Consider the following 16228-nt stretch of genomic DNA (forward strand, 5'->3'; position numbering starts at 1 on the left):
ACGCCCCTACAAGAAGAAGGTTGGTTCATTGTGTTAGATAGTACTTTCTCCCCAAATTGTAAGTCATTCCAAGAATCTTGGAGAGTCAAACTTTTCTAAGTTTGACCAAATTTATATTATAAAATACTAATTATTATTATATCAACTAAGTATCATTAGATTTTTCCTTAACTATATTTTCGTAGTATATTCACTTTACGTTACAAATCTTAGTATTTTTCTTTATAATTTTAGTCAAACGTGAAAATGCTTTGACTCTCCAAAATTTTTAGAATAACTTACAATTTGGAATGGAGGGAGTATTATTATAATAATTGTTTTATTTTTCTGAAGGACTAGACTATGCATCTTTAGATATATTTGGATGTAAGAAGGTTTTGGTTTTATATATGGTAACTTACTTTATACTCACGTGAGTATATACTACGATAGTATTTCCGGTGTCTTTTCTTTCTGGTACGGAGTACTACTAGTGAAGAACCTGTGAGCTGGTCCGTTAATATACGTGAAGTCGCGTGCAGCTGGCCGGCCCTTCAATTAGAGGATAGCGTCACAACCATACTCCCCATTAATCCGGTCACATGTCCACACCAACCGCTCGCCACACACCTGGCCAGGCAGCTGGCCGCCCGCCACTTTTGCCTTTCTCCTTTTTTTTTTCCCCTCAGTTTTTTCTCTCCCCGCCATGTGGACACTGGAGGCCTGGACGCGCCACGTCGACACCCTGTCGCCCGTGACCCCGTCACTCCGTTCCATTCCGTCGAGCCTTCTATATATACCAGCAGCATCACAGCGCGCCAGAGGTCACCGTCGGCACCGTCGTCGAGCGAGCTGAGCCGAGCCGAGCCGAGACCACGTCCACGATGCCGCAGCAGAACGGCGGCGGGTGGGCGGTGGAAGCGCAGCAGCAGGCGACGACGACGAAGCAGCCGGCGCGGCGGGGGCGGCCCGGCGAGGTGGTGGTGTTGCTGCTGCTGCTGCTCCGTGTGGGCGCGCTGTGCGCCGCCGCGGCCTCGGCCGCGCTCGCCGCCTCCTCCGCCACCGCCACGCTCCGGCGCGCGCCGTTCCGGTTCCTGCTGGCGGCCGACGCCATCGTGGCGGTGTACTCGGCGTTCGAGGCCGCCGCCGCCGCGTGGGAGGTGGCCAGGGGCGCCACGCTGCTCCCGGAGGCCATGCAGCTCTGGTTCGACTTCGGACACGATCAGGGCTTCGGCTACATGGCGCTGGCGGCGGCGGCGGCGGCCGCGCGGGACGCGGCGTGGTGCGGTGGCGGAGGGCGGGAAGGGTGGATGACCACCGGCAGCGCGGCGTGCGTGCGGGCCGACGTCGCGGTGGGGCTCGGCTTCGCGGGGTTCGCCTTCCTGGCGCTCGCCGCGCTCGTCACCGGCTTCCGCGTCGCCTGTTTCCTCGCCACCGGCTCCCGGTTCCCGCCACCAGCCTCCTACTGATCTTTATACACATCGCCGGCGTGCGTTCTTGTGTGTGTGTGAACGGCGCGTGGTAGATAGTGAACTTTGGCAGCGTCATGAGAATGCAAGCAAAGTTCAGAGTAGTAGCAATAGTAATTTGACGGCGTACCAAATTAATGTAAGATCAGACCAGATCAGACGAAGCTAGCGCACTGGTAATTACTGTACGTATTAGTAGCGTGTATGCGCGGTGCACACGTACGATTGTGTGTCATCACGAGCGAGTGTGAAAATATTTTTTGCTCCTGCGTCAAGTGGTGGCGTGCCAGATCAAAATTGACGAATGCGTGGCCGGCGCTGAACTGCTGATGATCAGTGTCTATCACTCCATCATTGCTTTGTGCCTTTGTTTGTGCGCGCGCCAAACTCTTCTTATCGCCCATGCACACCTAGGCCTTGTTTAGTTCCAAAATTTTTTTGCTTTGTGCCTTTGTTTGTGCGCGCGCCAAACTCTTCTTATCGCCCATGCACACCTAGGCCTTGTTTAGTTCCAAAATTTTTTGCTTTGTGCCTTTGTTTGTGCGCGCGCCAAACTCTTCTTATCGCCCATGCACACCTGGCCTTGTTTAGTTCCAAAATTTTTTGCAAAATACGAATAGTATCCATTTCGTTTGTATTTGACAAATATTATCCAAACATATACGAACTAGACTCAAAAGGTTCGTCTCGTCAATTCCGACCAAACTGTGCAATTAGTTTTTATTTTCGTCTATATTTAATACTTTATGCATGCGTCTAAAGATTTGATGTGACGAGAAATCTGAAAAATTTTGCAAAATTTTCTAGGAACTAACAAGGCCCTAAGTTCGCGCGCCTGACAATAAGGTCCCACTGCACGTCGATTGCGTCGTCCCCGTCTCTCGCAACCTTCCACCAGAAGAGGCTGGCTCACTGGTCAAAGAGGACGAAAGATGGCAATGGAGCAGGGAGGAGAAAATCAGGAAATAAGACTCGATTAATTCGTGGGTGAAATTTTTTAGTGTCACGTTGAATGTTTTATGTATATCGGAAGGGATGTTTGGATACTAATTAAAAAACTAATTACATAACTTGATTGGAAACCGCACGAAAAATTTATTAAGCATGTAGCAATTATGGCTAATCATAGACTAATTATGCTTAAAAGATCGTCTCACGGTTTTAATGCAACTTGTACAATTAGTTATTTTTATCTATATTTAATACTCCACACATGTGTTCAAATATTCGATAGTATGGAGTGAAAAGTTTTTAGATGAGAGCTAACATGGCCTGAGAAAGAGGAGAGGGAAAAACGAGAGCAACTTTTGGCAGCCCACTGGTTGAGGCTTTGTTTTGTTCATCTCAAAATTTTAATTTTTTAAGATTCTTCATCACATCAAATATTTAGATGCATACATGAAATATAAAAAATACAAGATAAATTTTTTGAACCTAGTTAGTATATAATTAGATAATAATTGTTAAATATAAACAAAAATACTACAATAGCTAAACCCAATTTTTTTCACCAACTGAAAAAGGCCTCAATTGAGCAACCAACAGAAGCCTGTGACCTCGATCGAGCTCGAGTAATGCTCAGTGTGTTTCCAATAATTCCCAAATAGCTAGCTATCAAGAGAGAATAAATAGCTAGCAACTGTTAGGTAGCTAGTCTAGCACGATCTTTCAGAAATAACTATCTCACAACTAACATAGTTCCTAATTACAATATTTATTTTTTATCAATTCTAAGCTACATCTAACTAGCTATTTGTAAAGTGTCATTGAGGACACCCTCAGCACGAGCCTACAATTACCGATACTGACTCGCCAAAGTGCTGGTCACTCCAAATTTAGGAAGTCTCCATTGGGCCTTGTTTAGTTCACCCTGAAATCCAAAAAGTTTTCAAGATTCCTCGTCACATCGAATCTCGCGGCACATGCATGAAGCATTAAATATAGACGAAAATAAAAACTAATTACACAGTTAGTCTGTAAATCACGACACGAATCTTTTGATCCTAGTTAGTTTATGATTGGACAAAATTTGTCAAATAAAAACGAAAGTGCTACAATAGCGAAATCCGAATTTTTTTCGGAACTAAACAGGGCCTTGGTCGTATTTTTGCCTCCTATGTTTACCTTTATTACCATGTACTACCTCCATCCATTCACGCGTTTTTTGTAAACCTCCTTGTCAATGCAGCACGGAGCGTAATCTACAAGCTAATGTAAGACTACAAGACTGAACTTGGGATCTTTTTTTCGTGATGAAAGTTCAAACTTGGGATATTCAGCGCGTTCATCAGCAGAAAAAAAAAATCTGGCCCATCGATAGTCAAATATTCCTACGTATCGACAGAGGCAGCTGCGGCCCACTCCGTCTGCAGTCGGCCCCTGCTTTGCAGGGCTCGGCCTGCGCCGGGTCCAATGCATTCTCACGATATCTTTGTGGAAAAAAAAAGTTCATTCCACCTCGGAGATATTGACGTCATATGAGTTTCTTATATTATTTGAAGTACTCTCACTATCACAAAAGATTAGACATATACATAATTTTTGCTAGTCTCCCTCTATTGTAAATTACATGATATTTTAATTTTTCTAAATATATCAATTTTTAATGTATCTAGACATAATGAGTGCGCAGCAAAAACTATGTATCTAAAATAAAAGAAAATATATTATAATTTGAAATGGAAGGAGTATTTAATACCAAACAAATCACATCCCTAGTTGATTTTGATAATAGTTTTATAAATTGGACTATCGACTAGTTCAATTTACTCCCATCGAGGATAACATATGGCACCATGTATGCTAAACTACTGTCAAAACTAGCTAGTGATTTGTCTCATATTAGACAATTTAGTGTATATGATATTAGACAATCAAACGGTGTTGATAGATAAGGTGATCAAATGGATATTTTCCTATCGTTGTCTCGTAAGCCACATCAGAGAAGAAAGTAATAAATCAGAGGGAAAAGTCTCATTTATCTTCCCAACTATTGTCGTGGTCGGATTTTCCTCATCGAACATCAAGATAGGACATTCTACCCCAATATTTTTCAAAAAAATCATTTAAATTACATCCACTACCTAGTTAGGAGTAGTTTTTACAGTGATTTCATGTGTTTAAATAAAAATGATAAATACCTACAAAAGTTTTGGAATCATGAAAATTTTCTTTGAGCTTCTAAAATTTGAGAAAACTCTAAAGACACATCGAGACATGAAAAACCCAAATATCATATTTAAACCTCATGAGATATTTCTAAAGCTTCTAGAAATATATTTGGCCGTGCAAAAATAGGGAAAACAAACAGAAAAATGTCAAAACATTATAATCAATGTATAAACACGTTTTTAAAAAAATTCCACAACAAAAATATGAGATACAACCAGCATGAATGCAACATATGTTAATGCTAAATGGATTCCTGCTATGTTTTTTGTTGTTTAAAAAAATAGATTAAAGTGTTTTAGGCACTTCTAGAATTCTTAGATATTTTCCTAGAGTTAACTATAATTTTTGGAAGTGTCTTGCATCTCAATCTATCTTCGAGTTTTCTCAAATTTAGAAGCTTTGAGAGATTTTCATGGTTTTTAAACTTTATTAATATTTACTAATTTAAAATTTTAAAAATGAAACCTCCTAAAAAACCACTTCTAATTATGGGAGATAATTTAAATAGTTAAAATGGAATTTATTTTAATAAGGAGAAAAATTAGACCACAATAATAGTTAAGGAAGGTATATAAGTGATTTTATTTATTCTAAAAAGTTAAAATGGAATTTATTTTAATAATGTTGTGGGGGCTGTGCAAGGCATGTAAGGGCAACGGGATAATTATAATGACATGGAAGAAACGAAGTTGAGGTAGACGTTGTCAAGTGTTTAGAGATTGCATCTTTAGAGACAAATGCAATCCATATATTGTTTTGGGTGTCGTGCAAAGCTCAGCAGCGGCCTGGCCCTCTCGAGATTCGATCATCTTCAGGCCTCATCTGGGCCAAAGCCCGATCAATTTAGGCTCATAAGATGGTTGATCTGGACTTTCAAAATGGGCCTCAAGGATAGCCATGTTCGCTTAATAAGCTTATCTACTGAATCAATCAGTCTTTCAGTAGCAGCGAACAGTACTTTTAACCATGACTTTTCTGCCAAACGAACAGAGTAGAAATTTTTGGCAAAAGCTTTCCATATTTGGTTTTCATCCCTGGTGCAGCAGCTTTGCCTTCTGCCTCCAGCATTGTGGACGGGGCACAAGGAACGTCATTTTACAATTACTTTTTTTTCTACGACGAATGTGGTATCATATGAACATAAAGATAAGTTAAAGAAAAAGATCGAAATGTGAAACATATATAGTCAAACAATAGTTTATGTTTCAAATGCTTGCGCAGAAAGAAAGACATGACTGATAACCACCAAATTAATGTGCTATCATTCCTATAAAAATATAATGTACTCTCTGTGCTTGGGAGCCTAATGTTCCATTGCGACACATAGTAGCACGGCCAGCGAATACCTAAGTTTGGCAAGAGGACTAGGGAGATGAATATTCGATCACTCGTTTTAGTTCAGTCTATATACTTGTTTGCAATCAACTAGCCATTTAACAATATTTTTCTCTCACAACAAATCAGCCGGCTTATCAACCAAACGAAACATACAGTACCCACTTCGTACTTCCAAAGGAAGTCGTTTTGGATAAGGTTTGGGTCAAACATTGAGAATATAAATTATGGATAACTTTTAAGTTGTTGAGTTTGAAAATATGAAAACCATATAAATATATTTGTTTTAAAAAATATTTTCACAAAAATATACATATACTACTTTTTAATATATATTTTTATAAAAACAAAGAGTCAAAGTTAGGCTTTGGATATCGTATTGCTACCCTAAACTATTTCCTTTTTGAGTATGAAGAGAGTATGTGTTATGTGGGAGTCCACGTTTACGGGGACACTTGGCTACTATCCAATAGTGATTTTGCAAGGATAAACATGCATATGGCAACGCATATTTTTTTGAGAATTTGACTCCACATTTTTTAAGGACCAGTTCGGCCGAGCTCCACTTTCTAATTCCTGAGCTCTACTTTTTATTCACTGATGGAAGTGATTTTAGTGAGGGAGTGGAGTTAGGGTGGATAGTAGGCAAGAATCAATTCTGATGTGTTGAACGAGGAACAATGTGAAGCCTTGGATGGCAGCTTTTTTATTTCCTAGCTCGTAGTATAAGGCCTTGTTTAGTTCGGAAAAAAATTCGAATTTCGCTACTGTAGCACTTTCATTTTTATTTGACAAATATTGTCTAATCATAAACTAACTAGGATCAAAAGATTTATCTCGTGATTTACAGACAAACTGTGTAATTAGTTTTTGTTTTCGTCTATATTTAATGCTTCATGCATGTGCCGCAAGATTCGATGTGACGTGGAATCTTGAAAACTTTTTGGATTTCGGAATGAACTAAGAGCATCTCCAACCATTATGCATTTGAAGTTATGCATTTTAGGCCTTGTTTAGTTCCAAAAAAATTTGCAAAATTTTTCAGATTTCCCGTCACATCGAATCTTTAGACACATACATGAAGTATTAAATATAGACAAAAATAAAAACTAATTACACAGTTTGGTCGAAATTGACGAGACGAATCTTTTGAGCCTAGTTACTCCATGATTAGATAATATTTGTCAAATACAAACGAAAGAGCTACAGTGTCGATTTTGCAAAATATTTTGGAACTAAACAAGGCCTTAGGCAAATTGCAAACCCCAAATGAAAATGGCAAGACTAAAATCGAGTGATCTCCAACCGTTATGCAAAATGCCAAGTCCATCATCTTTTTTTCCCGGAAATTTTGATTCGCGACACTCCTTCCCGCGCGGCCAATCGATCTCGCGCCAAACAGCCCGCCGTCGTCTCCCGTTTACCAATTCCCGCGCCAAACAGCCGCGCAGTACCGATCGTGAGCTGCGCAGTTCGTCGTTCCCGTTCGCAGTACCGATCGTAGTACCGATCTCCCGTTCCGTTAGTTCCCGTTCACCGTAGTAGTTCTACGTCTGTTGGCCATCAGTTCGTCGTCGTACAGGTTCGCCCCTTGGCTCCAGTACCGATCTCTACCCGGTCCTGTTCCCCATCAGTTTCCGGTCGCCGCCATCAGTCAAGCCGTTGCAGCTCGCGAGCAGCAGAATTTCGTGAAGCCAACATGGGATCGAGGGTACCGGAGAATGGATCTAGCTGCTTCGTCCAAATTACGCGCGCGCGAAGCTGGCGAAAGAGGACGTGCGATGCTTTTCCTATCGCGCGAAGTGGTGGCGGCGCGAAGGGAAACCGCGCGAAGGCAAGAAAAAAGCCCGCGAGGTGGAACCGAGAATTCTGTGATCTCTATTTGCATAGCCGGACTTCTTTGGCATATATGCCAAGTTTCTCCCTCCAAATGCATAGCTATGTAAAATGCAAAGTCCAAATGCATAACGATTGGAGAGTTTTTTTTTGGAGTTTCATGCATTTTGGTAAATGCCAAGTCCATTTGCATAATGGTTGGAGTTGCTCGCCTAAATGGAGAAGTGATTTTCATCTACTTTCATCTAGAATCGATACACTTTAAGAGTTTGATAGGGATCTAGCAAATCCGTTCCATAAAAAGCTGGGAATGGACCTCTGCCAAAGTAGCCCGGAAAGATCCTCATGTTCAAACAAACTTCACACGTGTAGCATATATGAGTAGATTAAGCGTTTGTTTTGCAGAGCTCAAAAGTGTCTTTAGATTCATCTAGAATCCAGATATATTTAAATGTTAGAGATCTAGCAAATCCGCCATAAAAGCTAGGAATGAAGCTCTGCCAAACTAGCCTGAAAGACCCTGATGTTCCAAACAAACTTCACACGTGTAGCATATATGAGTAGATTAAGCGTTTGTTTTGTAGAGCTTGAAGGTGTCTTTAGGTTGATTCTGCCAAACAAATTTTACAAAGACATCTGTGAAGCGATTTTCTAAATGAGCTAAGCATGTGGGAGTTGAGAAAAAACTAGCTTGCCTCAATTCACTTCATGCTTAAATCATTATTCTAGAGAATCATAAAAAGTCACTTTTGGTCATATGATTACTGAAAATAAGTAATCGTGGAGCTCTACCAACATAGTTTTTAATTATCATATTAAAAATAAATACAAATTAATCTTTTTTAAAAATACAAATTAATCTTAATGGTTTGACAAAATAGTACTTTAAATATTTACAACATTAGCATGCAACACCCGACGGATAACCAGTTAACATTCAACATGCTCTAAAGTACTCCCTCCATCTTAAATTATAACTCATTCCAAGAATCTTGGAAAGTCAAAATATTTTAAGTTTGATTAAAATTATAAAAAAAATTACAAAAATTTATGATACTAAATAGATATAATATGCAAATATAATTAATGAGGACCCTAATAATACTTAGTTGTTATCATAAATGTTATTATGTGATGATATAAATTTGGTTACATTTGAAGTGGTTTGACTCTCTAAAATTTTAAAATGACTTATAATTTCGGATGGAGTAACACTCAGGTGCGTCTGAATAGAAGAAACGTTTCAGTTTGTGATGAGAATCACCTCGATAACTTCTAAATGGTCTTTTCCAACATGTGATTCGGAACCGAACATTTAACCGTTTCTACATACATACGTAAAATGACAGGAGTCTGGTTTCACATAGACGCTCATCTCATTGCTTCTTACTTTTTGTCCCTTGTTAGTGTAACGAGTTAAAATGGTTTGTATTTAAGTTAATTTTTTTGAACTTATTTTTATTTACAAGTTTTTTAATCAGAATCTAGTTTACCAGTCAAATGGTTTCATAAAGTGATTTCGATTCATCATTAAGAATTTTTTTAGAGAACATGAATCCAAAACATTTTTATGAAAATCTAGAGCCTCGCCAAACTCACTCAATTAATGAGAATCATCTTCAAATACACTCATATTGTAAGTGTACTCAAGCTTGGTTCATACTAGGAAGATACTCCCTCCATCCTAAATTGTAAGTCATTCCAAAAATCTTGGAGAGTCACAACATTTTCACGTTTGACCAAAATTATAGAGTGAAATAGTAAGATTTGTAACGTAAAGTGAGTATACTATAAAAATATAATTAAGGAAGAATTTAATGATATTTAGTTGGTATCATAATAATAATTATTTTATCATATAAATTTGGTCAAACTTTGAAAAGTTTGACTCTCCAAGATTCTTAGAATGACTTACAATTTGGGATGAAGGGAGTACAATGTAGTATTATATACTCCCTCCACTCTACAATACAATGCGTTGTGGCTACTCTAAGGTAGAATAAGAGAGAAAACAATAGACATGTGTACCTCTCACTAACTTCCTAATCTATTCAAATCTGATCTTATTCGCATGATTAAAAGATGCAAACTAAGTTTTCTTATAGAAAATATGATAAGCACTTAATTACTTTCCTCTTTCTTAACTCTATTTAAGTAAATATTATCTTCTTGTTTTTTAAATATACTATATTTTAAAGACACATTTCAAAAACCATAAGAGCAACCACAATATATTTAGACTAGTTAGTCCATAAAGATAGCTTTTGCGTCAGTGGATTTTAATTTTGTTGTTGCCACAATGTGGTAGTCCATATGAGTAGTCTAAATAGATAAAGAATTGGTCCGCCAACACATAAAGAAAAAATCATTCAGAAGCGCCAATCATCAATCTCTCTTCTCTCTACTAACATTTTTTTTATTCTTTATGGGTAGTCATAGTCTTATGGGTAGCTTTTGCCATAGACACTATATAGACTAGTTTCACAATGTTTCAGCTCATCGTGTAGAATATTTTAACTGCATACAGTGGTTGCTCTAATGTATGTACTGTAGTCCAGAAATGCCGCTTAAACGGTATTTTTTTTTAGGAATCCGCTTAAACCGCACCGGAAACCGACCACGAAACCAACTTGGCCTGTCAAAACCACCCCCACGGTAGCGTCCAAACCCAATAAAAAGCAATAACCAAACCCACACGAAAACCATTTTATCAAAAAAAAAAACCCACCCAATCAGAAAAACCCTCGCTCCCGTCCCAGCCATTCACGACAGATCCAACGGTCACCATCTCCCCACAGCCCGCGCCCAACCCGCTCCCCACGTCCCACCTCACCAAAGATGCCCTGCTTTTCTTTTCCCCGCATTATTATTTGATTTCCTCGCCCTCGCCCTCGCCCTCCTCCCTGCCTCCGCCGCCACCGCCCCGCCTCCACGCCTGCCCTTCCTCCCTCCCTCCACCCCACGCGCCCGCGCGTCGCCGATCGGGTCCCCGGCTGCGCGCTCCCTCCGCCGTTCCACCGCCGTGGACCGAGGCCTCCCGCTCCGCTCAGGCCGTACTCCGCGGGGGTCGCGACTCCGCGTCCAGCAACGTAAGTGGCAGGTCAAAACCCTAGTCTCTCTCTCTCCCCAGTTGGATCTAGGGGCCCGGTCAGGTCTCGATCTGCTCCCCGGATCTCCGGCCCGATCCGTGCTACCGGTTCGCGTGTGGCTTCGGTTGTCTCGATCCGTCAGTTCGTCGGCGGCTGGGTGCTCGCTCGTGTCTTCGCTGTGCGTGTTTGCTTCCCGCGTGGGTTGCTAGATCTGAGTCGGTTTTTGTGGGTAGAGCTGGACGGCCGGGCGATTTCTGCCCGTGTGGAGTTAGATTCGTTTGTAGGGGGGAGTAGCCAGTGTCGTCGACGAGGAGAGTTGAGCTGTGTTAGGCTTTGATGAATCTGATGCGCACTCACTTTGTTGTATAGTTGATTGTCTCTAGTGAATCTGTCGCATGAACATCAGCGTTCTATTCCTAGCACTCACTTTGTATAGTTGATAGTTTCTAGTGAATCTGTCCCGTGGACTTCAACGTTCTACTCCTAGCACTCACTTTGTATAGTTGATAGTTTCTGTTGCATGAACTTCCACGTGCTATTCCTAGCACTCACTTTGGATAGTTTGTTGTTTCTATTTAATCTGTTGCATGAACATCCATGTGCTATTCCTACTGTTTTTGTTGCAGTTCCCCTGTGTAACTTAGCTCCTTCTGAGTACTCGTTCGGTTCCCGAGTACTCTCGTTCGGTTGCTTGTGGTAGCGCCACCTGCTAAATTCTGAAAAGGGAGCAATTATGTCATATATAGTACCTCCCATGTTGATAGCAGTCTTGCATAGTTTCTGTTAAGCAGTAATTAGCAATCACTTTGTATAGTTGGTTGTTTCTAGTGAATCTGCTGCATGAGCTTCCATGTGCTAATCCTAGCACTCACTCTGTATTAGTCGGTTGTTTTTAGTGAATCTGTTGCATGAACTTCCACGTGCTATTCCTACCGTTTTTGTTGCAGTTCCTGTTTATAACTTAGCTCCTTCTGAGTACTCTTGTTCAGTTTCCGAGTCCTCCTGTTCGGTTACTTATGGTAGTGCCACCTCATAAATTCTGAAAAAAAGAGCAATTATGTCGTATATAGTACCTCCCATATTGATTGTAAATTTGGTATAGTTCCTGTTAAGCAGTAATTTCTACAGCTGGCCAATTTTACTGCAAGCATTTAGTTTTGTAAGGCTCCATATGTTTGCTTGCTTGCTTGGAGAACTCTAGCTTCATTGGTTTAAAGTTTGTAGTGTTAGATTGTAGTCTACGAAACACAGTCTAGCAATATGAATGTCAGTTCTTGTTTATTGGGGCGAGCTGAATAAGGTTCATGCCAAAGTGTATTAGGTTCTTAACTTGTTATATTGCTAATTTGTCTATGACCTTGTGTGCTAATAAGGGGTTACATGTGCATCGATGAGTAGTACTGGATCATTATTGTTCATATGGCATCTTAATTCCTTTATTGGACTACTATAGAATCTACCATGCTTTCCTGACATGATATTATTTCTCCATGGGTACCCTTACTAATGAATTATCATATTTTGTGGTTACAACAATACAGAGCATGCTGATTTTGTTCCTCTGCTTTCACTGTTTAGCACTGATATGCCTAGCAATAATGACTCTATATTTTTCTAACTTTACATGATATAACAATTTGGTATGCGATATGTCTTGTTTGGCTTTACATGGAGCAGTTCTGTGTTTGTTAGGCTTTACAATCAGAACACATTTATTGTTGTCTTGTTCATATTGGATGGATTAAATTATCCTTTGCTGGTGCATATGGTTCTGTGCCACAAATTTGTTCTGATTCTTTCCTGTTTTGACATTCACAGAGTCAATATGTCACTTGACGTTACTCAAGTTCTCTTAAGTGCGCAATCTGCTGATGGTGCAATTAGGAAGCATGCTGAAGAAAGTCTTAAGCAGTTCCAGGAGCAGAACCTCCCTGGATTCTTGCTTTCCCTCTCAAGCGAGTTGGCCAATGAAGAGAAACCTGAGGAGAGCCGAAGGTTAGCTGGCTTGATTCTTAAGAATGCACTGGATGCAAAGGAGCAGCACAGGAAGAATGAGCTTTTCCAGAGATGGCTGGCACTGGATGCTGGTGCCAAGGCACAAATTAAAGGATTGTTGCTGCAAACTCTCACATCTCCTGTTGCAAGTGCCAGATCCACTGCTTCCCAAGTTATTGCCAAGGTTGCTGGTATTGAGATTCCGCAGAAGCAATGGCCAGAGCTTATAGGATCATTGCTTATAAACATACATCAGGTCCAGCCAAATGTCAAGCAAGCAACGCTTGAGACTCTTGGCTATTTATGTGAGGAAGTTTCTCCAGATGCTGTAGACCAAGACCAAGTCAATAAAATACTTACAGCTGTTGTTCAGGGTATGAATGCTTCTGAGGCAAACTCTGATGTGAGGCTTGCAGCTACACGGGCATTGTATAATGCTTTGGGCTTTGCTCAGGTGAACTTCTCGAATGACATGGAGCGTGACTATATCATGAGAGTAGTTTGTGAAGCGACGCAGTCTCCGGAGGTGAAGATAAGGCAGGCTGCCTTTGAGTGTTTGGTGGCTATATCGTCTACTTACTATGATAAGCTGGCAACATACATGCAGGATATATTTAATATAACTGCAAAAGCTGTGAGGGGAGATGAGGAGTCAGTAGCACTCCAGGCTATTGAATTCTGGAGTTCCATATGTGATGAGGAAATTGACATTCTGGATGAGTACAGCAGTGAGTTTACAGCTGATTCTGATGTTCCTTGCTACTACTTTATCAAGCAGGCTCTTCCTGCCTTAGTGCCGATGTTGTTGGAAACTCTCCTCAAGCAAGAGGAAGACCAAGACTTGGATGAAGGTGCTTGGAATCTTGCAATGGCTGGGGGAACTTGTTTGGGCCTGGTGGCAAGGACTGTTGGTGATGACATTGTTCCTCTTGTAATGCCTTTCGTGGAGGAGAACATAACCAAGTCTGAATGGAGACAGAGAGAGGCTGCAACATATGCCTTTGGCTCTATCTTGGAGGGCCCATCAGCTGATAAACTGGCTCCTCTTGTTAATGTTGCATTGGGCTTCATGCTGTCTGCACTGACGAAGGATCCCAGTAACCATGTAAAGGACACAACTGCCTGGACACTTGGGAGAATCTTTGAGTTCCTTCATGGTTCAGCACTTGAAACTCCTCCTATCATCACGGCTGAGAATTGTCAGCAAATACTTACTGTGCTGCTTCACAGCATGAAGGATGTCCCAAATGTGGCTGAAAAGGCATGTGGAGCCCTCTATTTCCTTGCACAAGGCTATGTGGATGCTGGATCTGCATCGCCATTATCCCCTTTCTTTCAAGATATTGTTCAGAACCTTCTTATGGTCACTCACAGGGAGGATGCTGGAGAATCTCGGCTGCGAACAGCAGCATATGAGACCCTAAATGAAGTTGTCAGGTGCTCCACTGAGGCAGCAGCCCCTATTGTTATGCAGTTAGTACCTGTGATCATGGTGGAGCTCCATCAGACACTTGAAACTGAAAAGCTGTCAACTGATGAGCGGGAGAAGAGGAGCGAACTGCAGGGCCTCCTTTGTGGTTGCTTGCAGGTCATTATCCAAAAGTTGGGAGGGATGGAGTCAACTAAGTACTCTTTCTTGCAGTATGCTGATCAGATGATGGATCTGTTTTTGAGAGTTTTTGCATGTCGAAATGCCACAGTGCACGAGGAGGCTATGCTTGCTATTGGAGCATTGGCATATGCAGCTGGTCCAAACTTTGCAAAGTACATGGCACAGTTTTATCAGTATTTGGAGATGGGACTTCAGAACTTTGAGGAGTATCAGGTGTGTGCCATTACCGTGGGCGTTGTTGGTGATCTCTGCAGAGCACTGGAAGACAAAATTTTACCCTTCTGTGATGGCATCATGACTCAGCTCCTGAAGGACCTGTCCAGTAACCAGTTGCACAGATCTGTGAAGCCACCGATATTTTCTTGCTTTGGTGATATTGCACTGGCAATTGGGGAAAACTTTGAGAAGTATTTGATCTATGCGATGCCTATGCTGCAAAGTGCTGCTGATTTGTCGGCCCATACCACAGCAACTGATGATGAGATGCTCGACTACACCAACCAGCTAAGGAATGGAATCTTGGAAGCCTACTCTGGTATCCTGCAAGGATTCAAGAGTTCACCTAAGACACAACTACTGATGCCATATGCTCCACATATTATTCAGTTCCTTGATGCTCTGTACAATGGAAAGGACATGTACGTCAAAACTTTAAACTCTGATTCTTTAGCTTTGCTGCCTAACTTATATGAGTCATTTGTTTTCTTGACCTAATGCTTTATGATGTTATACCTCTTTTGCAGGGATGATACTGTGATGAAGACTGCAATAGGTGTCTTGGGAGATCTGGCTGACACATTGGGTGTCCATGCTGGCCCTTTGATCAATCAATCCACCTCAAGCCAGGCATTTTTAGAGGAATGCTTGGCATCAGATGATCCATTGGTGAAAGAATCTGCCGATTGGGCAAGGATAGCAATCAGCCGTGCAGTTTCGGGTTGATGCCACACTGAGTCTCGAGTCTGCACTTGCATCCATCCGCATGTCATCCTGTCTGGGTCGTTGATTGCATCATGTCCAGACCTGCTCTTCGGAGAAGTCCAACATCTTTACAGCAGAGTCGGAGGGTCCTCACTAACTCATGCATTCAGTACATGTGTCAACCCGTGCTTCCCGCTTCTGCGAGAAAAGAGGGTTCAAGTTGGCCGCCTGCTAACTTTTGCTAAAGGCATCTGCAACCTTCATTTCTTATTGGAGGTGAGATGAGCTTCTATTGTCACATGACATGCTGACAGTTTCCTCGGCATGGCATGCCTAAGAATTGTGGCCTATCATTCCCCCCTGCATTAATCCCATGCATCGAACTCTGGTCGGATGGTCACTTGGGACAAAAGGCCCATTTGCTTGCTGCTGCTCCAGTAAGCAAGATTGGGCTCGAACGCATTGTCACAGGATTAATTTTTGTATCGATCAGGGTGGCCAAGTCCATTTATGTCAAGACATACCCTCCCTGCTGGTAGTAGGTTGTTAATTTCCTAGCATTCTTTTCCCTTTGTCCATTTGCATTGTCTTTGCATTTCATTCATGGTCGGTCTGTTTTGTAAGAGTTGTTCTGGGGCAAAACTTGTGTCCTGTCCTGTCTGCTACCGCGCGCTATTTGTACAAGTCAAGTCTGTGCGTGCATTGGTTTATTTCCGGGGTGTTATCGGAGCAGCAGGTGTTTGTGCATTTTCACACCTTGTTTTTGGTAATCTACATACATTGTTGCTCCATTGCGGTTTATCAGGAGCTGGGCGGGTGAA

General features: G+C 41.5%; 2 protein-coding genes across 2 annotated transcripts; both read left to right on the top strand.

The window, feature by feature from the left end:
* Window positions 526-1776, top strand: LOC8068093 (CASP-like protein 4C1). Its single transcript, XM_002442301.2, has one exon. The coding sequence runs from the start codon at window positions 864-866 to the stop codon at window positions 1446-1448; it is 585 nt and encodes a 194-aa protein (XP_002442346.1). The 5' UTR covers window positions 526-863; the 3' UTR covers window positions 1449-1776.
* Window positions 10658-16198, top strand: LOC8068094 (importin subunit beta-1). Its single transcript, XM_002442302.2, has 3 exons — window positions 10658-10879; window positions 12698-15124; window positions 15230-16198. The coding sequence occupies exons 2-3, from the start codon at window positions 12705-12707 to the stop codon at window positions 15426-15428; spliced, it is 2619 nt and encodes an 872-aa protein (XP_002442347.1). The 5' UTR covers window positions 10658-10879; window positions 12698-12704; the 3' UTR covers window positions 15429-16198.

Source organism: Sorghum bicolor, chromosome 8 (assembly GCF_000003195.3).
Source record: "Sorghum bicolor cultivar BTx623 chromosome 8, Sorghum_bicolor_NCBIv3, whole genome shotgun sequence".
NCBI lineage: Eukaryota > Viridiplantae > Streptophyta > Magnoliopsida > Poales > Poaceae > Sorghum > Sorghum bicolor.